A 26,958-nucleotide genomic window follows, 5' to 3' on the forward strand; every position below is an offset into this window, starting at 1 on the left:
TGCAATGTTTAGTGATTGTTTTATTAAATGCAGAAATACCTGCTCAACTTCGTACCCATTCTGATTTAAAGTGCAACAATTAAATCTGATAGTTCTTGTACATCCATATTTTGCAAGTGTTGTTTCTTGAATACACGTTGCTCCAATTATGCCTTGCATTTGTAAAATGTAGTTTTTTAGTACCGTTTTGCTTTATTAACTAAAATAAACTGTACAAAAAGCTGTAGAGTTACATTAGCTTTGAACAATGTAGGATACACGTTCTCTGCCAAACGTTAGTGTGCAAACATTGTACATTTTTTAAAGTGACAAAATTAAGCCAACCTTGAAGTCAGAGTTCATTACTACATTACAAAACAGGAGACTAGATATGGCAAAAGAAATTTCCCACTGAAATCAACACCATTGTATAATTTTATTTCTAATTTTTAAAAAAATATAAATGAATTTAGAAGAGAATCACAGTATAAGGGCCCTAACATATTAGACCATTACAAGGTACATAAAAATAGAAGACACAGATTTCTTTGAAACTTTAATCCTTTGATTAAGCAGCAAGCATATCACTCTCCAGGCAAACACTGCTTAAAACAAACCCTACCCCCCAAAACAGGACGTGCAAACTGTATGCACATATTCTGCAAAGCACACAATAAAGACATTTTGCTATGTACATACTTATTTAGTACTACAAATGCTAGGAGCTCCCTACTGTGTGCTACAGTGTATGTAAATTAAGAAATACTACCCTACCTATCTCTGACCCTCCCTCCCCCCTTCAAATACAGCACCTTTGCCCAGTTATAGAATATTTAAACAAGATTAAACGGAATTACAATGTACTGAACAGTTTCATAGCAGTTGGTGGTGGCCAACTGTACTGTAACACCCAACATTCTGCATACTGAAGTCTATCGACAAGAGACAAGACAAAAATTAGCAGAGGTACAATACACACACCTGGGAGACTCAATGCTTAAAAATAAAAAAAAAAAAAATAGAAAAGAAGAATCCTGAAGATGAATCTTATCACTGTAACAATTAAACTGTAAAAATATACCAGCTTGATTTTATATTGGTTTGAAAGACCAGAGAGCAGCCAGATTTGTGTGTAGGTGGTGAGGGCACACTTAAAGACTCATGACTCCCAGAGCACAAGTTTCCATGACCACAAATTCCTTGGTGCTTGTTTTAAAATTCTGCTTTTCTTTGACAGGGGGTCATCTGATGCTCACATAGTGGCTAAGCACCTATTCTAATGCAAAAGAAAATTTGTAAGAAGGACCTTTTGTACACCACCTCAGCACACCAGTGAAAGCTGTTCAGAAAGAAAAATCTCTCAAGTTTGATCTGAGAATATTTTAAAATGAAGAACTAAAACATAAAGGTCAACACTAACTGCAACTCAGGCTAAAACTATCAAACTTTAATACTAGATTTTCAAATGAAAAAGATTCTGGTAGTACAAGAACTTCCCTTTGCACATAAAAAAAGACCTTATCTAGCTGCTAAACTGATCATTAGACCACCCAGTTTATCTGTGAAAAAAACCTAGGGAGAACACATCCCATTTGCATAAAAATCTCATTTTAGTCAAGGGCAAATCTAGTTAATAACAAAATGGATTTTAAAAGACTTTTAGACACCATTTCAGCTAAAGGCAAAAATAACTTTCTAAATAGTATGACAGTCAACATTAATATTATTACATAATCAAGAATGCATTATTTTTCAGTAACTTAATTCAGATCACGGTTTTAAACAGTGCTACTCATATTTTGAGCCTGGTTTACTTAGAGGGTAGAGGCATCTGCTGTTACAAAAAAAAAACAAAAAACAAAAAACAAAAAAACACACCCTGAAACACTGCTGGGCATCAATCAAGGTTTCAGACAAGAATGCAGTGAAATGAGTTCCTTTCAAATTCCTAAAATTTGGAAGCAGTATTAATATCTAAATGCAGGTTTTACTGAGTCAATAAAATAAACAAACACCCTCTTCCTTCCCCCAATACCCTCAACTCATGCAATCAACTTTGCCAGAAATATAGCGGGGAGTCAAGAGATAATCACTTGGAAGTAAGACTGGGCTGGCAGCAGGTAGCTTCTCTCTTGGTATTCTACCAGCACCACCAGCCTCTACACTTCCTTCGTTAATTCTCAAACAAGGTATCAGTGATTCCTCCATTCTCAGAGGAAGGGAACTCTACTGTACTTACATTAGAAGAATTAGTGGAATAACAAATAAAATTAATACTTCTTGCTAGATGGTTCCTCTCCTGTCATCTCCCTGGGTGGTGGAAGCTGCTGCCTCTCTATCCTGCCCAGCCCACAAGACAAGGCTGCAGCAGGAAACTGGACTCCTACTTCCAGTTAAATTCTATGAGTAGAACAATGCATGAGATTTAATAAATTTGGTACGCTAGCTCACTGAGTGTTCAGAATACTCTGAAAGAGGAGTATTTAATAAGCCAGTACCTTTTAAAACAAGATAAAATGTTCTGGGAAAAACACAAAGGGAAGACCTACATTTTACAAGTGTGTGAAATGCTTCTACTGTTATCTAAACAGGGCCAAACATTCTGAACCTAAAGCTGGTATTTTCTTTCACTAAAAGGTAAAAAAAAAATTTAAAAATTCACACACACAAAAAAACCCAACACTACATTTAAGTCTCCTACAATATTATCTATTTCTAGATTTGCCAGATTACTTTCCTGTAGTTAGATGCTTGACTATAAAGAACTGTAATAAAATAAATAGAGTAAAAATCAGTTAAACAAAATCTTGGTGTGTTGAACATTTATTCATTTAAGAAGTTAGCTTCCTTCAACAGTTATTCATACAGAGGAGGGCTGCAGTGTAGGCATTGTTCTGCTGTACAAGTCTTCGGCATAAAAATATTTTTATACAGGTGGTCACTGATGTCGTTCCATTTCTAGTTCTTAGCTTGCTCCTCTGGAAAACTGGTCTGATACCTGTGAAGGCTTGCTCTTTTCTCCCCTTCATTATTTGGAAAAAAAAATGTACATTGATACAATTTTTCAAATGTGGGAGTTAGCATAATTCTGCTTTTAATTCTTCAGTGCAGAGTGGACTGAGATTCTGTCTGAATTCCGATGAGCGAGGGTGGCTGCGGGCCACTGCCCGCGGTCAGCACGGGCCGGGGGTTGAGACGAGGCGGCATGGAATTAGCTGGGCGGATGAGGGGGGGGGGGAGGCTGGTTGAGGGTCGGCCGCGGCTGAATGAAGCGCGCCTGCTGCTGGAGCGGCGGCGGCTGGCGGTGCAGAGCAGGAGCAGCGGGAAGTGCTGGACGAAGTAACGGGGGCGGCTGATTTAAAGTTGCCATGGGAGCGGCAGGTGCTGGAGCAGATGCCTGGGCTGGAGGTGAAGGGCCTAAACACTGAGTGGCCGGAGTGCTTTGTGCCTGCACAAAGGACAAAGACAAGACTGCGTGAACAGCCATCCCAGCCAGGACGTGATGCAGTTGGGCTGCCACTGGCCACTACACAGGAAACAGCATTTAAAAAAATAAAACCAAAGAACTGAGAAGTTACTGAAAAGAAATCACCAACCAAAACATTATAGACAGCAGAACTAAAAATATTTACTAAGCAAGTCTTCTTCTAGAACAAGAAGTGTATTTTAACACTAAAACAGTAACGTGATCGTCACTATCAAAGGTGCAGTCCTGCTCCCAGCTGGTTAATGACATTGGCTGAAGCTCTATGCAAGCTCATCATCATTCTTTAGAATGTGGTTTGCCACTCCATACCAGTTAACCTTATACTTTTATCACTAAATAAAATGCTGTTCCTCAACCCATGCTTACTTATTTCTGTTACACAAAACACACCTCATCTTCTTCATCAGTGCTCTTTCCTGATGGCACATTAGAAGTATTTTTTGTGTCCTCCCCTAAAGCAGAAGCATCACCATTAGAAGCCAGGGTTCCTTGTTCCGCTTCCCATTCCTGCAATACCTCCTCTAAGTTAAACCGACGCCTGTAGTTTACAAAGAAGTTCTTCACTTGGCCAACAGTCTTGTTGCCAATTACATCTGCAATAGCTTGAAAATCTTTACCATATTTTCGGACACCTGGAAGGCAAAGTAAATAACATAGCTGTGAAGAATCAGTCAGACACAGCTACGTGTGATGTATTCATAGAGAGAACCTATGGGACCTGCAAACCGAGGACTCGCTAATTAGGAGAACTTCTCAATTAGGAGAAGGCCTCAATTTCCATTAGAACAAAGTAATTTTTAATAGCACAGCTATCAACATACAAATCAAAAACTTTATTAAAAAGTCATTACCCATTCTTCTTAAAGATCCTGGCTTACTCACCAAGCCTCAACCTAAAACCACAGAGATCTGGCCTCCAACAAACACAGTAAATCTTTCAGCATGCTCACAGTAAGGGCAGAAGCCCGAGACCAGCTCAAGAGGGGAGAAAGGGTGACCAAGCTTGTGTGTATAGCTGTGAACAGAACATAATGCTGGAAATGTCAAGTGACACACTGATAGCTCCTACAGGTTCCCTCCACACCAGCTGCATGCAGATGGTTCTCTCTCACAGCCAGTGGAGCAGGAGTGGCAGAGGGCAGAACAGTTGGGCACAATTCACTAATCACAATATACTGCTCATTCCTATACTTGTGACATGCTCCACTCAGGCTACACAGAGCTACTAGCAAGTGTTCACCTCACAAAGTCTGTTTGAAGCTTTCCTTCACCATTCAAACTGGGTAGAAAAATCTGGGGGTTTGGGACAACCACCTTGGAAAACATAAATATATATAAGCTACTGGTGTCTGCTTCTAAGATGGCCCAGCACAAGCCTGCAGGATTAAATCCCCTACTGATAAGCAGCAAAACAGGTGACCTTTGCATTGTTCTTTTCATTAATTTTTGTACTGACAGCAGTAGTCACTTTTGTTTACGAGCACCTCAAAAGAAAATCCCAACATATTTTAAATACTTCTAGAACTACATTTGCGTATAACACAAAAAACTGAGTGCAACATTCCATGGTTTTTAACTTAAATTTTGAATTATAATACAAAGTATATTGATTTTGTTTTATTTAGACTGTGTGTCTAGTTCTTCCCCTCTCCTGCTTAAGAAAAAAAGTCCTCAACCTCTCCCACCTCCTAGAACACAGCTTTTAGCTGCAAAAAGTATATTTTTAATTACAAGTGTCAAAAAGTTTGGAGACTTGAAGAAATAAACCAGTTTAGTTCCAGAGTGAGTAAACAGAAGACTCATTTTTTTCACTGTCAGTTATGCATGAGTGAATTACAATTTGACTTTTCCTGTGAAGCTCCTGATAACTAAACTCATTCAGAACATATTACAGTTCTTAGAGGACAGGCACTCTTTCTCATAACAGGAAAAGAAATTTATGCCTGATTTCATGCCTCACTTCAGAAAATGAAGCAAAAGCGTTTAGAAAGTGAGAGTTGTTTCAAATCTGAAAGCTATGTCCCTTTTCAACTTAATTGTGAAGAGTGTGACCTTCAGTTTGTTCTGCTCCTTTCTACTTTCCTCGTTATTAGGCACTTCTGATGTGGTAATGCACACTCCCTGCAATTGAAAAGGAAAGTTCACCTCCAGGACAGTAACAAATTCTGTAGCTGAAGCTGATGTTTCAGCTGTCAAGAGCGCAGCTACATTATTTAGTATCTTTTCTGGGGCATACAAAAGAATACAACCCTCCTGATTGCAGGAACCTTGGAAAGATTTCAGAGCCATGTGGGAGGGCATGTATCCAGGCAAAGCAAAGACAGGGATTTGGCTCTGTTCTTTATCAGCTGTACAAGGTATCAGCTACACTCCTTAAAAACTGTGTGCGCCCACAGAACATTGCCTCTAGTACTTCAATATTCTTTGTCTGTCCTACCATTACCACCCTTACTGATTTATAATGAACATGAAATGTTCACTGCAATATATCTAACATCCTGTACAATTAATCAAGTGAACAAGGTCCCTAGCAGAACAAAGCACATTTCTGCTAGAAAACTAATTTAGACTTTTAGTGATTTCAGCCTTTTCTGTTACTATGCTGGCTACACTTCTTTCCTCCCTTAATCTGCAGAACAACTGAGCCTGTTGGTTATCTTCAACTCAGGTTGTCAAAAATAAGGTCTTAAAGCCTATTTCCAAGCAAACAACTTGAAAACAAGGTATCTTGCCTTCACTGAGAGCCCAACTCTTAAAAAAAAAAAAAAAAGAAAAAAAATTTCCTTAGTTTAGCTACATACAGCACTACTCATTTTTGATTCTTTTCAGTGTTTTTTACTACTGCTAGCACAATAACATATTAAAAGCCTTTCAAGCTATGTAAGAAATAGAGAAAATTCACTGTGTGTTTATAAAACTTTAATGTATAAGGTGATGGCATATCAGTAAGAGTTGTTTCCCAAGCCATCATCCCTGTCAAACTGGTGCACATTACTTAGGCATCCTTATACGAATTCAGTGCTAAACACCCCCAAATTATTTCTGATGTGTTTAATCCATTATTCACTAAAAATAATTTTATTAGGCTGATGAAAGTGAAGCTCACAAAGGACAACTGCACAGCCTCACTCCACATGTATGAATGGTTTTCTCCCAGCTCATTTGAAAGCAGCCCAGATCACAGGAATCCTTCAAGCTCTTCAGAAGTTCACCCAGCTGCAAAGGTACACTGGAACACGTGCATGCTCTTGATTACAGCATTTCATCTTGAATGTCTCTCTTGGAGAAACTCATAAATCCAAGTTTGATGCTGTTTACACTGCTTAATGTTGTACAGCACAGCAAACAAAGTATTAATCAGGGCGCAATGCAATGTGATACAGCACCACAATGAGGCAGAAATAGTTAATGGGAGCTGCAGTTCCACTGTGATGGGATTACAGTGCTCCTGGCAACTATCTTATGTAGAGTTAGATCCCAATTGTCCCAGCTGTTTTTCCCTGCAATGCCATGAAAGTCATGCACTGCTTTTCAATGCAAGTTTTGTAGCCTTCAGCAAGTGCTAAGACATTTTTGCAATTGCATTTTCATGGCCAAGATCTTAGCTGGAAAATTTGATCATGCTCATACATTTCTGTACATAAAAGTTTGTAGTTTAAGAACACTAGGTGATGAACTAGCCCATTACATCCAACAACTATTCAAAGCTGAACTGTTACCTGATAAATTATACTGCAAATATATTGGGTCAGAGATCATAAATCTGAGTCCACAACCCCATTGCAGGCACCCACACTGCTTTTAAGATAACACACAGCTCTATTTTAAATTAAGTTTTCTCATTACCTCTTCCTTAGTTACTGGGAATCTCCTGAGACTGGCCTACAGATAATGAGTTTTTTCCATGTTTAGGAAAAACAGTACCAAATTATATTCCTGCAGATTATATTTACAATTTCCATAGTTAGATTTATTCTCCAAATTCAACTAACAAATCACATAAGTGCCACGTACCTGCTTAATGCTTATGACTTCTGTAAGATTATTAAAAGCATATGCCAAAATATACCAATACATTTAATGAAATAAATCCATTTTGAAGTGTACAAACTAAATGTCCCCATGTTCAAGTCAACTTTCAAGTTCATGCACATTATGGAAGCTTTTAGTACAGCAGCTGTGGCTACCTTCTAAAAACAAAGTCAGGGAAAAACACAGCATGGCTCCCTCATGCCTAGAGTCTACTACCTCAAGCAATTACTTTGAAGCAAGAAATCAGGGTCCTTAGCCTGAGGGGATGGGAGCACTCTCATTCCAGAAGGGAGAGTGAGCAGTAGGTAAGGGGGGGATAATTAGAATACTTTGTTCTTGACATTAAGGTTCTCTCCCATCTCCATTTTATACAGTGACAAGGGAAGGGGACCATAAAGGAAACAACACATCTAAGAAGCACGTCAATGAAAACAGATTTCTTCCAGAAGGCCTAATTTCTCACCCCACCCGTAAGGCTGACTACCTTTAGAAAACACAGAACATTCCCTAGAGACCAGAAGACTAGAACTCCTCTCCAAGGAGTCACCACCAACTCTCACTCTCTTTTGCCCAGGCTCCAGTTTATTTGTTTTGTTGGTCACAGAGCACCAGAGCTCAATGAAAGTTGAATGTATTTTTATCACTTCCCAAACTGTTGCTTAGTGAGAACTCCTATAACTAAACTGTGAAAAGGCTAGATGGTTTGAATCATTTCATTCTAAGGCAGGCACAATGACCCTGGATTTTCCCCACTTCTCCAGCAAGCCTTCTACTTACTAGGCTATCATACTAGAGACAGGCATCTCCTTCAGTTGCATCTGGGAACAAAATACTGAAGTGTTTAGCAATAGTGAGAGAAGGAACTTAGGACAGAAAAGAGTTTGGAGATGCAAATCCAAGCCCGAGGCATGTAAGTTGAAAGGCATGATTTAAGACACACCATGTCTTTCTGTATTTCCATTCACACTTAAAATAACCTAACTTTAGGTTCAGTCATCTGACTAATAAGTACCAGGTATGGCACACCTGTCAACTTTACACTGATATCCTGATCCACTGAATATTTTATCCTAAAACTCAGTCTCTCATTTTCAAGGCGAGGAATACAGAGAAATAGAGCAGATAGATGTAACTGAGCTGAGAATATTATCCTTATAAAAGATGATCCATAGAAGTGAGCCAATATATAGACAATACATGCCTTCAAGACAGCATCTCCAGATATTTCCCTTACATGTTTCTTGATTTAGCAGTGCATGCTAACACAAGAGTCAGTTTTCCTTCATATAAATGAAATAAATGCAAATTAGCTGTATGAACAGCCTACTAGAAAATGCTGGGGTTTAGCCCAGTAAGACTGTTAGTCAAGCATCCATATCCAGCTTCAGACTCTCAAAAGACCTAACAGGTCTAACCTGCCCATTATTCCCTCATCAAAAGAGAAAAGCAACAGTAAAGCAGATTTACTTCTGCTTTTTCCTACTTTAGGAATATGGAGATGTCTTAAATGCTTCGAATTTTATTACTTTAACTATTGCTTTAGTCTTCCACCTTAGAGAAATTAATGTAAAGTGATTTAGAGGATGATCAAAGGGACTTTCTGGTACTAATACAGTTGTTAAACACTGCTTAGCTTTTCTCTTTGAAATTTAACACGGGTAACAGAAAGCCTAGTGTCCTGTTGCTTGAATAAATGCCCTAAATATTCTCAATAGTTTTGCTGCTTTCCTGGTGACCAGACAAACTTTAGCTTTGCATCAGAGGGAAATACAAATATAAGGCCTGAGCACCTCTTCAAATCCTTTGCATCAGATTTCAACTTGCTGCTACTATTAACATACCTTGTACTGCAAGAAGCTGCTCTTCTGTGGTCCAACGGGCATTGATTTTCTGATTAGACTATTAAAATTAGAAAAATGGCACAAAGATCATTAAATTGTTTCAACAGCTGCAAAATATCTGAGCATCAATGTGTTTTACTTGCACTACGTTTTGCAAAATAGGTAAAAACCGTTTGCTTATAAGCCATAAATTTATAGTTTAGGATTGTTTTCATGAAGAGGAAATAGTATTCATGAATTTGAGCTTAAAACTTTGCCAGCAGTTTTTCCTCTGTTTTATTGCAGTTCTTAGTATTGGCTATATAATAACTTATGCACAAGCTAATGATCTTTATGCAGACAGAATTTGAATTTATAGTAACATTTATCTAAACTATTTGGACTTGGTGTTTAGAGCATTTTGCATTCATGTTATGTTTCATATCCAAGCCTTTAAAACAAGCAAAAGCAGAACTTCAGTAGTAATAGATCATTCATTTCAGATGTCAAAATATATATATATAGTCATGCTTACACACAGAATTTATTATTGGCAATCTACATTACCTACTTTTAATCCAAAAAGCCCCCATGTATCAGGGCTCAATTTCAGCTCCCTGTTACTGTGAACAGACATGACACTTCAGTTTTTTCTGCTTCTTTTTTCAACCAGTTGCCATTAAAAAAAAGCCTACCACCGATTTCTTGTAAAGAAGCCAGACTCCCCCCTGCATGTAATTTAATGGATCCTGTTTAAGCTGCTGCTGGAGTGCAAACACTAGGCTGTAGCAAAACACATTTCTGCAGCTTCCCACCAATGTAAGTGCAAGGCCACAAGTTTTAGTATTTATTCTGATTTACCTCAGGAGGTTTGAATTCTTCAATCCCGCCTTCCATTTTCTGTTTAAGTGCACTGTTTACTTGCTTAGCATTTTGAACCTTGGTCAAAAACAACAAAGTTAATCAGCTCCACAAAGAAAGTTGGTCACTTTACACATTTATCTTCACTAGGATTGCCACAAGTGTACCTCCTAAGTTAGAAAGAGAAATATTATGGTTTAAGGCTTCACTACTTTTAACTGTTTAAAAACAAACTTAAAAAAACCAAAACAAAACACATCACAGTTTACTATGGAGAAAAGAAAAATTAAGCCAGTCTTTCAAAAGAACAGTTTGTCTGCAAGAATATTAAAAGCTGTTCATAACAAGTAATTTTTGATAAGGATGCATATGTTCTTGAAGAATGAAGAATACTCTAGACACCAAACTTGATTCTTAGAAATGTGAGATGTATTGCATATATTAATTTATTAACGTCTCCCTTCTCAAAAAAAAAGCCAAACCAGGAGATGTTTCCAGTTAGTTCCTTCTGACAGATACTTTTTATTGACCTGAGATCATTCTGATTTTCTTTAGGGGGGGATTCTTAAAATTATTTTGAATATTTCTTAGTTTATAAAAAGGACAGACCTTCCCAATTGTACATATACATATCTATGAACCACTTCAATCTGACAGTGATGCACAAAAGGTAACATAGGTAAGAAAACAGTTTTGCATACTATGGTGCACAGCTATTACAAGGGTTCTTAAGTATGGACACAAAAGCAGACAACTCAGTGGAAGATTCCAAAGGCTGCATCTCTGAGATCACTGCAAGAAAAAAAAAAAAAAAAAAAAAAAAAAAAAAGAGAAACACAACCTCAAGGCTGTAACTCACCTACACTTAGGCTAAAGAGTGAAACCCACCTATGCTATTTAGCCCCAGAGTCCTGCTGTGACAGAAAGAAGCTTATTTCTCCTGTAAAAGAACATAAGGGAGCAAAAACCCCATGAAAGAAACCCTTTATTCACTCCATGATTTTGCAACAGGGCAGCTCTATAAAGGAGGCAAAAATTCCAGAAGATAAGCCTTGACTGTGTAGCCCCATCACTCCTAGAAAGCAAGCATGCACATAACTGCTGTACCCTTAGAAGCTGAATAATTACACATTTCAACTTTAAATGCCAAAATTTAATTTCTTCATGCAAAGGATGCAGGCAATTTTCCTCTTAAAGGTGAAGGCTAAAAAGCTTTTCTAAATTTAATAAGAAGTAGAAAACTTTTCAATTCAAACAGAGAAATAACTAGGCCCACGATTTCCACACGCCTCCCTCCCATACTTTCACAGTATATGGGAAAGGACATCCAGAAAATCAGCTACAATTTAAAGCATAACAAATGTAACTTCCTCTGCTCCATTGGTCTCATTTTCACTTTGCACACAAATACTTCTAACAAAGTAAAAAAAAAAAATGAAATCAAATGTGACTTTTGATTTTTCCTGTCCCCAAATCTGTAGCACTGTTTTAATGCTACCCCCTTTTTTAAATTTTAAGTAAAAAGTCATCTTGCTTCATTTTATCCAAAAGAGCAGATGAACGTAAAAAACAAAACTGAAGAACAGCTACTGTCTAGCATTTGTGGTGATAACTGTGGAACAAAATGAGGAAGACTCACATTAAAGAAGTTTCAGAATCTTCACAGATAATCTTCAAAACCATTACAATCAGAACAATCTGAGATGAAAAAAAAAACCAAGACCAATAACCCATGGTACCTGTCGCTTTAACGAGATTAGTTCCATATCCAGCTGTCTAAGAATTGTGTTGGCTGCATTGGGACTACAGGAAACAGCTATCACATCTTCCTGGGTCAGGTACATGCCTTTTGGTGGACGGCATTTGGAACGCTGGGAATGGTGGCGATGCTGCAAGCTCTGATACTCTCTTCTACCCAGACCTATTTTGCTGGTCTGAACAGGCTGCTCATTATTGCCCTTTAATTTACAAGAAATAAATCATTAAAGAATAACAGTATCTTGTACACAACTTTACTAAAAAGAATGAAGTATCAGATAGCATTGTAATGTCATATTTATGACAAATAAAACTTAAGCTAACATCCTGCTTTGCATGTAGTATCCAACTATGTCTTGCAGATGAGTTGATGGAGCATACCAGTCATCTGCTGGATAAGCCTGCATTAGTCTAAGGAAGGTCCGTTTTCAAAACTTTTTTCTTAACATGGCCACAAATACAGTAAATGGTATGGAAATCGCAGTCTGAATACTGTGACAGAGGGCAAACACTGAGAACCTATTACATATACAGTAGTTAAGTAATATACATGTACGTATCTTATTTTTAAAACAAATAATCAGTGATTTCACACATTTACTTCTGATCAGATATGAAGAACTTGGGCAAAGATTAAAGGAGAAGAAAGACAAAGTCAACCAGGCCAGCCAAAAATGCTAAATGACATTTCTCCCTGCTGTAAGCACTCTACAGAAAGAGACTGTACTGTTTGGTTTGGGGGGTGGGAAAGGGCTGATAGGAGATTTGGAAGAGAGAGTATGGTAATACTCTTGCAGTCTTTATAAAAATCTATGTAATTTAGAAAACTTGAGCCTTCGTTATTTGCTTCTTTGGAAATGAAGTCTTTGTAACTGTTTTGATATGTTTGGGCACCTAAATATTTCAGCTTTGTCTTCAATTGGCATTGCTCCACAACAGCTACTCTGCATGTATGTGACTCCCTCAGAGCAACTGAGTAGCTTCCCTACTGGCCAGGAGCAGAGACACAAAAATTACTTTCTCTGCAAGGATTTTCCAATTCAAAACAATACTTAGTACCAGAACAGAAAGAGGATTCAGGCTTTTCCCTACTTTAAGCAGCTCCCTACTGCTCCTCCCTGCTGGCATCCATGCATGTTAAGAGGAGGTGGTCATCTGATCACAGTGACTGCAAAACCAAGTGCAGCAGCCATTATTATTATTATTATTTTCTGTAGTAGTAGTACAGAGCAGCAAACAGAGTCTTGTTTTACTACACTTGACCTTCTGCCACATTCTCTTCCCCAGCTAATATAACATCTTAATCCAGTCCCCAGACTTCACAGAGGCCACCTTAAAAGCACTTAAGATACGTGCTCTTCTTTGGAAAATGGATGTAGAGCCTTACATCTTTGACATCTAAAAATTTCAAGGTGAAGTTTCCTTCTGCCCTGTTTATACTGTTTGAGTTTTGGTTCTGCATTGCTCTTTTGGTATGAAAATGCAGTTCCTGTGTGTTCAATCTGAATTTAAAGTGAAAATATTCTCTCGCAATTTTGTCTTGCCAAGATAGAGAATTTAGGTTATTTTAGTTTTATCTGGTAACAGAAAATTTCCATTGCTGTGTGTGCAAGCAGCCTACTCAGTTTATATTTTGCTTAGGAAGTGGAAGTACGCAAATCCTACCAGAACTATTAGATGACAAAATTATCTTGTGCAGATCCAAATAGCTTATCAGAAACTGCAAACCTATTTGTCCTGTTCCTAGAAGCCTGTCAACACACTACTTGCATTCTGGACTGCATGTAATGATTCAAACTATAACTAAGTAAATTGAGCAAAATAGCCCTTATTTAGACATGGCTAAGGCAGCAGCTCCAATCATTTAGATTGCAAGGACATTGTTAGAACAGCATAAAAGTAAAAAGGCACATTATCAGACCATGTGACATTTCAAGTACTAGAAAACATCCCCACATTAAAAAAATAAACTCAAACTCTTTCACAGAAAGGGATAATTGTCCTTTTTTCCCCAAGGCCAGCTAGATAAAGGGATACATTGAAGGTCATTGCAAAGCTCAGAACAGAATCTAAACTTATCAGTCTCTTACTCGGTATCATTTTTGTTAGAAGTGCAAAGTTTTATTCATAACCCTAGATATCACTTCATGGGAGTGCTGAAGTTTAGCATAACCTCTCCTCTCAATCTTGAGAAGCATGAACTGGCTCATTTAGGAAAATCACAAATGCTTCAAGTTGATCAAAGAAACAGTTAAACACTTACATACTTTCTTTTTCTAGTCTTGCTCATAGATAGCTTAATGTTTACAACAAGAACTCAAAAAACCCCTAAAACCTGAACATACCTCAAACACAGCAGTCACCTGTAAAGCTAACAGTAAGTGCTCATTAGGACTAAAATGTTTTTTCTCTACGTTTATTAGTAGAAAGCATCTCAGTAAAACCACATACTAGTTGAAATGCATCAGCTCACTGTGGCTTTGAACAAACAACAAAAGTTGTTCTTAGAAAAATATAATTTAATTTTAAAATTCAAAGAAAACATTTTGATTCAAATAATTCACAACCAGTAAAACTGTAAACATATTAACAAGGCTGACGGAGGGCAAATAGAACCTGTTTTACCAGGCTGTGAGAGGATACATCTCTTCTAAAACTTGGAAGATCTCTCAGGACACAGTGGAGGTAATGAGAGATGCATTTACAGCCACAAAATGGCAAAAATATACGATGAAAATTTGTTTCAATGAGAAGTCTTGACCACTTAAAGACCCTGGGATTTCAGCAGGCTGCAAGCTAAACCTCTGTACTACAATTCACACTTCACAGTAACACATTGAAAACAAACAAACTGACATTCACCATTAAGTTATCTGTTACCTCCTTTTTGGCTTCTTTTTTGGGATCATAGTCACTATCATTTCCATCCATTGGATGAGCTTCTTCTACGTCATCATCACTAAAGACAGATTATAAAAAACTAGTCACTTTATTACTTTTTAAACCCAAATATAAGAATGTACCAGGATAAGACAGAATTATCTACTCAAATTTATCTATTCTAAGTACATAGCATCTCAAAGTTATTTGTAGTTTTCAAAAGACAGCTGTTACAAGCATATTTTCTGTATTAAATTCTAGTAATTATTATGATAAACAAGCAACCCTAAACCATAGTTTCAAAGTTACTTTAAGCAGTGCTGCTACTGCTGCCAAGAATTTTGGTGTCACCTTTCTTCAATTCAACCACTTGTGCCAGCATGAACACTTCTGTGGCCAACTATATACCAAGGCTAGAAATAACCTTTCATTTGCCCCATTAGTTTTAATAGACCAATTTTCAAAACCACTGCACCAGGTGAATAAACCCTTGCTGAAGTCTGTGGGGAACATAAGGCAACAATATATGATGGGAAAACATGGGACTGCTTTTTCACCAAAGTGCCTAAAGTCTAGCAATTTAGGGGAGGGAAATGAAATCTACTGAACTAAACCAAAGAGAAAAGGTTAAAAAGAAAACAGTCAATCTAGAGCCCAATCCAGTCATTCTGACAATATAATTTCTGAATAAATTAATGCAAAAACATACTAAAATTTCTAGTTATTACCAAACCCCCCCAAACTGCTATATTAAAAGCAAACTAATTTTAGCCTGTAATTTTTCAGAAACAGGGTCACTAAATAAGCATATGAACTTTAGATTTCAGGAGTTACTGAAAATAACATATAATTAAAAAGACCCCTTTTGCTCCAGTTAGGCCATTTTCTACAGATATAAAATTATAGCTTCCAATATAAACATAGATTATGCTACTTATACATGCAACACATACCACCTTTTAAAAAGTGCAAGTTAATAATAAAATACACTGAGCACAATATAATTTTAACTTCATAGTAACTAGGACAAATGTTATTCCCTTCTGTGCAAGACAACATAAAACTATTCAGAGCTCTAATTCTCTCTGACTGATAGCAGTTCAAAGTCTCTTAAAAAAAGACTTTATATAAAGTTTTGTTCTAAAACAATACTTAGGCAGTCTGCTTCATCTCTTTATAGTGGTTGAACTTCCAGTTTTAATTCCATATTAGTTCAAAAATCCAAACAAACAAACAATCCCAACCCCTCCCACCCACCCACAAAAACACTCTCCTGCACAGACAGTAATAGACTTCAGGGTTTAAATCCTTGTTTTTACAGTTATCCATGAAAACACTCCCATCTCTTATTATAACTCACACAGACTGGAGTGATAAAGTTCTTAAAGCACAGGTACCAAACCCCTTGCTAAAGTCAGACATCACAACAGGGGTTCAAACCTGAAACACATGTTTCACACCGAAACAAAGGCTAGAAATTACTCTACTTAGGAAGATTTCAATCTCTGGTTAGCTGCTTAGGAACATAAAACTCACCTGTCACCTTGATTATTTCTATTAGCTAGTTTACGAGCCTGACGATCCATCAAACTTGTCCTAGAGCGAGTTTTTTTCCAAGAATAGTAATATTTTACAAGGCTTGCAATGGTCTTGTCTGGGAGCTAGAAGAATTCATCAACATATTAACACCTTTAAAAATTAAAATTCCACCCACAATTATAATTCTGCTCTGTTAATAACCATCTTTAAACAATATTTTAAATGCATTGATAAGATAGAAAGGAGGGATGTATTTCATATACATTTTTAAAAAGTTGAGAAGGCTTCTTTTCATTAGAGTGAAAAACCTGTCTGTCCAAGATACATGATGAAATTAAATTAAAACTTTTATTCGAGGTTCTTCCTGAAGCTTTTACACAGAAATCAACATGAAATTTTAGCCCAACAGGAGCCTTTGTTCTTAGTGCACCTGAGCTGTTTAATGCTTCTGATTAAAATGTTACTTTACCATTTGCTGGATCCTGTGAAAGCTCTTTCCATGGAAGCTAAATGCTTGTTCAAATAGGACTTTATCTTCAACTGTCCATTCATCAGGGAAAGGAGTGAAGTTAGGGAGATCCGCAAGGGACTTCTCAATATTGTGTTTATGCCAGAACAACATGCCGAGAGCCTTTGAAAAGAAATAGTCCCTCTTTGGATTTAGTCAATTTTCTAAAACGCTGAGACAAGTTAAATAGAAACAGGCAATTTATTTATTTAAAATAAAATTTGACTATCAGAATCCCTTCTCAAAATGTAATTACAATTTTATTGGCTATTTACTATAGGTTGCAAATTTCTCTTTGGAGACAGTGGGCACATCTATACTTTATTAATGGTATGAAAGCCAGACAATTTAAGGTTGGCATGGCAGCAGTAATTCTAGAGCAGCATGAACTAGGCTGAGAGGCTCAAATCTGACCTGCTTTCTTACTTTACAGGCATATATCACCTACACAGTTCCTTATAGGCTTTTACTACCAGCCCACTCAAAAAAGAAAATAAAAATACTTTTCAGTAGCCAGAGGATCATCCAAAATGCAAGTCTGAAAGTTCAAAGTGAGAGTGGTCTTTCTACAACTCTCCAATCCACAAATAACAGCACGGCCACTTCCATGTCATGTGCACCTAATAAGGAACGGAAATTTAAATATACTTTCTTATATGATTTCATTTCTCAATATTCTAAAATAATTTTATGTTCATTAGACTTTCTGCCAGAGAATCACTGACAGATTTGATTCCAAGGTTCGGGCATGGGAATTGGGCAATGTAATCCACTCAGCTTCAATCACACAGCGCAGACACGATCACCAGGCGTCTCTCCAACCCCCTGATTTCACATCTTCTAACAACCTGGACACAGCAAACCTCTGCTCTTGTTAAAATGGCAAGTGACAGGCACCTCTTGCAAAGAGAATTTCTATTCCACTGTGACAAGTCTACAAATGTTTTGTACCAGAAGTTATTTTGAAAATCCATCTCTTGGAGACTTGAGATCCATCAGTTCCTCCTCTTGCCTAACAGAAGTCAAGGCATAAAGAAGCAACACCAAACCACAGGTATATTCTGGACATTGTAATACTGGCAGCCTCTTTGTCAGATAGCAGTTGATGAGCAAGCTTCCATCCTCCAAAACTTGATCATACAACTTCTTTTCACTTGTACAGCAAATATTTTTTTGCAATAGGTAATATCACTTTTACATAGATTGGTTAATTCATGAAGAAATTTGCAATAGAACTACATGCAGACCAGGGAAGTTTTATCCTTACTTTTTAAGGAATGGTGACCAAAGGTTGTTAAATAAGAAGTGAACTTGTTTGTTACTTTCAGAGCTAAAATTTGAGTCTGTTTTCCTACCTCTGAAAAAACACACTCAATTCAGGTTGCCTTTTTTTTAATATCAAAGAAACCTTTTCAGTGCCATCCCTATCAATTAGAGGTTCAAAATTGTACCTTATTTGCATTCTAGTGTTAAACTTTAAATTTGTAAGCTGCTTCCCTAAGAAACTCTTCAGTTAAATATACACACACAATTGCATGACATGCCCAGTGTATCAAGAAACATACCAAACCTTTCAAAAGTGCACATTACAAGCTGAGCATGTCATGAAAACAAAGAGCTCAATCTTTTGCAGAGAATCCAGACCACAACTGTATGCAGATCCATTTAACTGCAGTGTTTGCTGCCGTGCCTGAAGAGAAACAGCGTTAATTAATGGTAACCAAGGGGGAAAATAGAAGAGTTGTGTTATAGTTTTATATTAAAAAAAACATCCTTTAAAGGAGCACTCTCATTCCACAGCACTTACCTGTTCCACATTGTATCCATGTTTTTCCTTTGCTATTGCTATATATTCATCCACTGTAACAAAGCAATGCCAGAATTATTCTTTAGTACTTTTAGCTCTGCTCTATGACAGAATTAGCCATCTAACATGGGAAAAGAGTCTCCCCCCTGCTTTAACACACTGCATAGGCCCAGGTCCCCCAAAATATTAAATATCTTCACAGCTTTATTAATAATAAATAAACCCACGGACTGAACATTTATATTTATAAACTTTTTACACAAGCTAATTATGCTTTCTTTCACATTTTTACTACAACAAAACCATAGAGGCTCATAATTTATTTATTTTAAGCAGAGACTAGCTGGGTGTTGAAAGGCTATGCCTTTTTGGAACCCACTCCTGTGTTAGTTTTAAATTGAACTACTTCTACTGCCCATATTCCCATACATGTTGAAAATTAAAGCAAGTAGATGCTATATCAGTGATTATACATATCCTCAATATTAATATAGCTTTCACTGACCAATGTTGGTTTTAACAACTACAAAGTCGGTTTTCAATAGAAAGTATGAAAATTCAATAATTAGGTAATCAAATTCACAAATAACACTTCAAAAAATCATATTTAGCAATAATAGAGCCAGCTTCGAATTGAACACTTTTCATCATTTTGAAATTAAGTTCTACTTATTTATTTATAGACAAAAACTCTTCCTATTCACATTCTAGAGCTCAAAATTAAGTGGCAACTAAATAGTTGAAAGGAAGCATGATCAAGAAAAGGAAATAATCATATCCTCCTTATTCACATGGACAAGGGATACTCTTGCAATGTACTGTTGCAGCAAAGAGTTAATTATACTTTAAAGGAATGAAAAAGTTGTTTAATAACCATAGTTGTAGAGTATTTTATTTCTAACTGTTCTGCAGTAGTTGAAGGTGCATTCCCTCAAATGTAGAGGGACATAAATCTCTAGCTACTGGTATTAGATAGAAGCTGTCCTGAGGTTGAGGTTCTTATGGCTGCATCCTCAAAGTTTACTCCCCTTTATTACATATGGGAAATTCTAGCATAGGAGACAGGTTTAAACTAGATTAAACAGGTAATTGATCACATTAAGTCAGATGACTCCTGTATTTCAGGTCACTTCTGAAGCGAGAAAATGTTTGGTTTTTCCTTCTATGACAGCAGTAATAATTTCCCCTTGAAGTGGGCCTCAACAAATCTTTTCTGAATTCATCCACTGCAACTCCTCCTCCTAGAAATTTAAAGCAGTAAGTTCCTCATGTTCAGATATTTTATTCTTTCATTAACAACAAAAGGCTTCACAGACAACAATGATGATAGTACAAAATAGGCAGTATGATTGGAAACAAAGACTTTACTAATATAAGAGAAGGTCATCTTGCCTTTACCTGGAGTTCTCTAAATAAAGAAAAAGAGAAGCTTTGTATTTAATTAATTTGCAATTTCACTGTGTGTAAAAGAGCAAACAGGCATACCAGAAACAATTATTTAGTTTACTTAAGCACCCGAATTCCTAAGCAGGCAAGGACTTACATTTGGCATCGGGAATATTATGATATGGAGACCATACAAGCATCCCTCCATTATCTTTATCAGTGTATTTTGTGGCACCTGTAAGAAAACAAGTAAGTCTCAGTATTCATTTAATAACTATCATCTAGAGAACAGCTATGTGACAGCAAGCAAAAGCCAGCCACATTAAGAAGTCCAGCTACTAAGAAGAAGGGGGGAAAAAAATCATCATTAATTCAAAATTATTTCCTTAAGACATCAAATGGCTGAAATTGAACACTACTCTTAGGATGTTCAAGTATGAGACAGTATTCTGGTTACCACAATTAAACCACTGAAGTGCATTGCTTAAGTTGGAAGGAATCCTATCTAGTTGCAAACCCCTTGCCATGGGCAGGGACACCTTCCACTAGACCAGGTTGCTCAGAGCCCCATCCAACCTGGCCTTGAACTCTTCCCGGGATGGGGCATCCACAACTTCTTCAGGCAAGCGCCTCACCACCCTAGAGGGAGGAATTTCTTTCCTATAGCTAAATCTACCCCCTATAAAGTTGGCAAGGATGCAACTTTGTCCTCCTGAAGTTATGATTGCCCATTAGTACTCTAACATTTACCACTATCATAGGAGTACTAGGACCTACTGTGGTCATTTAGGCTTCCTTAAAACCAATAAAAATAGGTAACAGGTAGAATACAGTTACCATCCCTGATCCCTTTCGACAAGGAACTATACTAACAACTATGCCAGAAGCAATTCTGTTCATTAGTCCTCCTCTAGTTTTGATTTTTGTAACCATATAAATTTAATATTCATAGCCAACCAAATTGCACAGCTGTAGAAAGCAGTTAGATGTAAAAGTAATTTTTGGTTTTGGTTTGTTTACTCCCACCTCAATGTTGCCAGGGAAGCAGTACAAATTACCCAGCCCACCAGGACAGAGCAATACTGATGCAAACACTGAAGCACTAAATCAGAGTATATGATTTTTAAAAACATGCTGTAAAAGAAAAGTAAACTCCCCAATACTGGAAAAGCATTAATTCAGAGTTACTTTCCATTACTGTTTCACAAATGTAGTCTACTACATAAAACCCCTTACAATCTGTTTACAACATTTTATCTTGCTAAGAAATTGCTCAACAATTGGAGAATTTATACCTAATCTCAGAATGAATTCCTTGAGTAATCACCCTAAGAGGAACTTTCTTTGCATCCTTCTTGGAGAAGAACAGCTTTTTTTATTCAGTGAAACAAGTAACTTTTCATTCCATTTTAAGCTTACACACTTTATATTTAGGCTCTACATTTTATTTGAAGCAAACAAAAAACCAACCCAAATGCTTTGGAAAAAAGAACAGTGCTTTCCCTTTATGTACAATGTTTTGTTGCTCTTCCCTCTTCATTTTGGCAGTGTTTTGTATTTGCTATCATCTCTGCAATCTTGATCCGTCACAACTGTGAACTTGAAAACAGTTAATTAGAAAAACTGAAAGAACTCCTGCGCCTTTCCAAAATGAGATGTGTAAGGCAGATAACCTCAATGCAGCATAAATTCCGTAACAGGTTAAGAATGTACATACACTCATAAAGCACCAACTTCAATGCATAAGCACTACTAAACTCTGAAAGGCTTTTGGTATACAAGAACAGACTCCTTAATATAACATTCCACTTTAGAACAAAAAAGCGACATTTTTAGCCATTAGGAATGCAATACTGCATGAAGAGCAATACAAGCGTGTTACAGGCACAACATTTCTCTTGCATGCTGTTTTTATCACAAGTGAAGGACCACTACCCTGCACTCCATTCTAACTAAAAATGAGGAGAAAGCAGGGCCACCAGAGAATGATTAGAATTTCAGGTTATAAGCAAGAAATGTCTAAACTTAAGATACCTACAGGCAAATGGATATCATGGATATTATCAGGTACTGAATACTCAAGTACTAAAGTGAAAAAAGAACTAGTTTCAGAGTTCTTGCACCTGCAGGAGATCATGTATGTGGTGACATTTCCCTACTGAGATGCCACCGTCATGTGACAAACAAGTAGCAACCACCAGAACATCCCTTTTCAAAGCAGTGCTGTTTCCTCAGCAGGAATCACACATCTGTTTCCATTCAGGTGGCACCTTCACACTGCCAAAAGGAAAGCAAGGATGACAAAGGAATAATGAGGTGCATACAGGTAGCTTGATGACAGGTACCCTGCTCTCAGCATGGGATGTCTCTAGCTGTAGGACAGGGATCCCTCCATCTCCACATGCAGGATCATGACCTACCTTCCTGAGAACTGCTGCCTGTCCCTTGTGCCCCAAGCACTCAAGCAAGCAGCCCTAACCCCCAAAGAAGCTGTATTATACCTCAAAGCTGACATGATCTTTGTCTGCAAGGTCCATTTTTACAAGGGACGGGGGCTGGAAATACCGTGCAACATGTTAACCAGTTGTAAGCCAGTAAGGAAGAGAAGGACCAAGAGCTACATCTGAAGAATAACAAGTCTCCCCAAAACACACGTCCAAGCCACTGAGGAAGAGGTTTCTGTCCTTCAGCTGCTGCACCCCTCTGCCAGTACCAGTTAGGAGATGCAGCCAGCTGAAGATGACTGACAGGCACTCCACACCACTTCCAGAATAGGGAAATCATAGCAGCAAACGGACCCTTTCTAAATTGCAGCTTCACATTGGAAGTTAGGCACGCACGGCTGGTGCGGCTCCATCCAGTATTCCAGGTACTGAGAATAAAGGGATCATCCAGGAGCATACAAGACACAGTGAGGGCATTGTGGGGCAGCATGGCAATTTAAAAGTATGTTGGTTTCCACCACAAAATGTGCCTTCCTCTGCTTAAGGCTAAGGTTTGAAAGTAGGAAGAGAAACATGGAATTTAGCAGGAGGAACCCCCAAATTTCTAAAATTATGAACCGGAAATCTTCATAAGTGAGTAAATGAACAAATAAATAAAAAAATCCCAAACAAAACAACCAGGGGATGTAAGGACAGATAGCATGGAATAAATGGAAAATGTTTTATACTTTGCCACATCATTTAATAACTTCAATTTAAGAAAGCCTGTTTTCCTATTAGGAGACTAGAAAAGCTATGAAGACATACAGAGAAATGCATTCCTAAGTGACCTTAAGTGGTATAAAATAATTCTTCTTGACAGCCCCAACTCCATCCCTGAGAAGAGGGTAAATGAGAAATTAAGTATTTCAGCATTAAGTAAGCAAAATTCATACTAAAACCTTTGTGAAATCTGAAACTGAATAGAATAAAACTTCTCTAGCAGTTATATGTGAATGACACAACAGGGTGGTGCATTCTCTACCATGATTTCCAAAAGAGTGCAAACAACCCACAGTATAAGGATACTAGCTTAGTAACATCCTGCTGGATCTATAGAGGGGTCAGAAAGTACAAGCAGAAACATTTTCACCAAGAATATAAAATACTTTAGGAAAACCAGGAGGAGGAGACAAAAATCTGGAGTGCAAGAGATGGTATATTAACTCAGTAAATCAGGTAAAGTAAAAATCCCAAGTTTCCTTATTGACATTGTTTCTTGCAGTGACAAAATTTCTCTCATTGTTGTAATATTTGGTGACAATTAAGAACACTACTTCCCTTAAGCTCTATCTGAAAGCTTGCTTGTAAAAAGAATAAAGTGTGGAGAGGGGTAAGAGAATACGTTTAAACTAACTTTTCCTAATTGTTGCTTCCAACCACAATCCACTTCTTCCATGAGACACTAAGAAACAGTTGCACTTTCTCTTTAAAAAAAAAATCTTGTTTTATACATAAACTAAACGTAAAAATAAATGCAAAAATAAACGCAAAAGTGCGTTTTCAGAAAATGCTCACTCCCATCACAACATTAATCGTGAATATTTTGTTCCTCAGTGTATTGTTGTAGAACATTGCTTATGGCTGTTTTTCAAGACAGGCTAAGTGAAACCCAAGGATTGGTATTATTCCTCTCATTTTAGTATTCTGTGTATTTATCAGGGCTGACTTTGTGTCTTAGACTTATGTCTACTTTTATCCATCATTGATTCTCTTCTCCCACCTATTTATTTCAAGGGGCTTAAAAAACAGCACTCAGTACTGCAAATAAACACATACTCTAAAGTATCTGGTAAACCCGCAAAAAAGAGCATTAGAACAATTCCAAGAAGAAACGTAATTAAAGATAATCAAATATAGTGCCATATCCACTTATGCAAACCTAGAACTGCAAGGGTTACCTCACTTGCTACCAAAAAGTAACTGAAATGTAGCTGTAAGAGCACAGATTTTTGTCTCTCACTACTTCTGTCTCTAAGAAGTGATGCCTCAAAACTCATGAGAAAAAAAACTCCACCAAAAAAAAATCAAACAGATGCAAGGACGAGATTTTGCTGAGATCTCCTCAGATATCCAATCTGTTAACTTGGTAAGTGCCGTACTTTTACACTTGATGGACTTTTAAATTTACTTTATTTTGTAAGACTTAGGTGTTCCAAAATAAATCACTACCTTCTTGCCCTAATAGTCAAAATACACACACCAAGAAGGCTAATACTATACATTATGCCTCTAACTCAGGAGTTATTAAAGAAACATTTCCATTATTAAGGAAACTGATAAAGCGAATATATATTAGTCCCAGTTACTGGGGAAAGAGGCATTAATTGAACACCACCCCTCAGAAACACTTAGGAGCTCTAAAAAAAATCTGGTTATAGGAGACCATAAAATTAGTTCTGTAGTTACTAATGTAATGGTACTATTGCATAAACAGTTTACAAAATTGAAACCACACAACCTCAATTGTCCTACAAGGGCTGAAGAGTTCTTTTAATCAAAAGAAAAACAAACACTAGGTGTTTTTCTAATTTAAATGGCCTTGTAGGAAAAACAAGCCCAGGCTGCAGGTTAGAAACCATCAGTTTTATCTGTGCATATTTTTATGTAGGCAATGTAAAAATAAAGGGTGTAAACAATTAGCCTTATTAACAAAGAGACCTAGACTACGTGCTCCTTCCCAGGGGAAAGGCATTCCCTTAAGCCAAGATCACGCATCCATTTAATCCCACCCTCGCGCTTTCCTTCCCCCGGCCTTTTCTTTGGCCTGTGGGGACTTGGCCCATCCAAAGGGGCTCGCTCCAGCCTTGGGAGGCACTGTGAGAGCAATCCTCTTCCGGTAAGAAATCATCTGACACCCATGGAGCCTGTCTGGAGAGCAGGAAAGTAGACAGGCTTCGTCTGACCACCACAGCAAAACTGATGAACACTCCTGTGGTCTCCCTGCTCAGTGTAGTAAGGCACGGCAGCATTCTAGCAATTAACTTGCTAAAGCTGAGTACCAGGCAATGCGAGCGTACCCATATTCCTCGGGGCGGGGCTGGGGGGGCGAGGAAGGCGGAGGAGAGCAGCTCAGCCTGCCACGGCGGGGCCAGCGAGGCTACTACAGCACACAAAACCAGGAGCAGGAGTTTCCCACCGAGCGCATCTTCCAGCCAGCGCCTCCAGCACGCAGCCAGGTCTGCTCCGCTTCCGGCAGGGCGCATCACTTCCCACCCTTGCCCGACAACATCCATCACTCCTCGTCAAATATTTTTTATGGTTATAGGTTTAAGGACGGGGAGAAAAAAAATTCCAACCTTTTTCTGCTTCACCGCCTCTCGATACACATAATGCGGCCGATAATGAAGTGAGAATCCCCCACCGCGACGCCCCCCGCCCCCGGAGTGCAGATGCTGCCCCGGCCAAGCCTCCCGCCACCGGCACCGGATCGCCGACACAAAGGCTCAAAAGCAACATAAATACAACCCCGCCGCCGCCGGAGAGCGCCGAGCGAGCCCGACCCGGCAGCGAGCCCACCCCTCCCGCCTCGGGAGATGTCAGGTTACGGCCGAAAAGCCATTTACCGGGCTCGAAGTCAGGAATGCGCGCCTGGTATTCCGCTCCGACCCTCATTCCTACATCTGCAAGGCAAAGGGGGGAAGAGAAATTAAGGGCTGGAGTGTCCCCGGGCGCCGTCCCAGGCTCCCGCCGTGCGGCGGGCGGGCGGGCTGGCGGAGCCCCCGCCGCGGCCGTGCGGAATAAGCCACCTCCCCCCTCACCACCCCCCCGCCCACCGCCGCCGCCGCGGATTAAGCCCCGACGACCGCCGAGGAGGGGGCAGGAGGAGGCGGAAGGGGGAGTTTATTCCAGCGGAACAATGGGGACGGCGGCGGCTCCCGGGAGACACTCCCTCCCCATCGTTAAGTACCGCGGGGGCAGCCGCGGGGCCGCGCCGCGCGCTCCCGCCCCCCCGCCCCGCACACGCGCGGCCGCGGCTCGGCCGCAGCACGGACGGAGCGGCGGAGCCCCGGCACCGGGAAGGGGGAGGCGGCTCGGCTCGGCGCCCCTCCCGCCGCCTCCGCCACCCCCCTGCCGCCGCTGGCGGGGCGGCCCCAGGCTCGCACCGTGCTCGTCGCCACTGTCGCCGCCGCCGCTCTCCGGCTCCGAGTAGTGCCCGTTGGAGGGGCTGCTGCTCTTGGCGCCGTTGGGGGCTGCCCGGCTCTTACCCCCCAAGAGCTCCGCGCCCTTCTCCATCATGCCCGGCATGCCAGGGCTGGGAGCGGGGGAGAGCGGCGACAGCGCTAGCTGCCGAGGGGGGGGAAGTTAATACGGAGCCGCCATGTTGCCCCCTCCCCGCCCCCCCCCTCGGGCACCTCCTCCCCCCGCCCGCCGCACCCCCCCTCCCCCGGCGCCGGGAATTCCTCCGCGCCGGCCCG

The 26,958-nt window shown here is 39.1% G+C and overlaps 1 protein-coding gene across 1 annotated transcript; it reads right to left on the minus strand.

The window, feature by feature from the left end:
- Positions 1-26,884, minus strand: RCOR3 (REST corepressor 3). The gene is given in 13 exon segments (XM_042051866.1): positions 1-3,216; positions 3,218-3,427; positions 3,857-4,098; positions 9,340-9,397; positions 10,180-10,257; positions 11,919-12,137; positions 14,818-14,896; positions 16,354-16,478; positions 16,826-16,987; positions 18,672-18,724; positions 20,215-20,292; positions 26,107-26,163; positions 26,647-26,884. Coding segments are annotated over 13 exon segments (1,638 nt in total). The 5' UTR covers positions 26,789-26,884; the 3' UTR covers positions 1-3,081.
- Between the last annotated feature and the right edge of the window lie 74 nt (positions 26,885-26,958).

Source organism: Corvus kubaryi, unplaced genomic scaffold (assembly GCF_017639235.1).
Source record: "Corvus kubaryi isolate FWS band 111438036 unplaced genomic scaffold, C.kubaryi_AGA036_p1.0 76, whole genome shotgun sequence".
NCBI classification, from domain to species: Eukaryota; Metazoa; Chordata; class Aves; order Passeriformes; family Corvidae; genus Corvus; species Corvus kubaryi.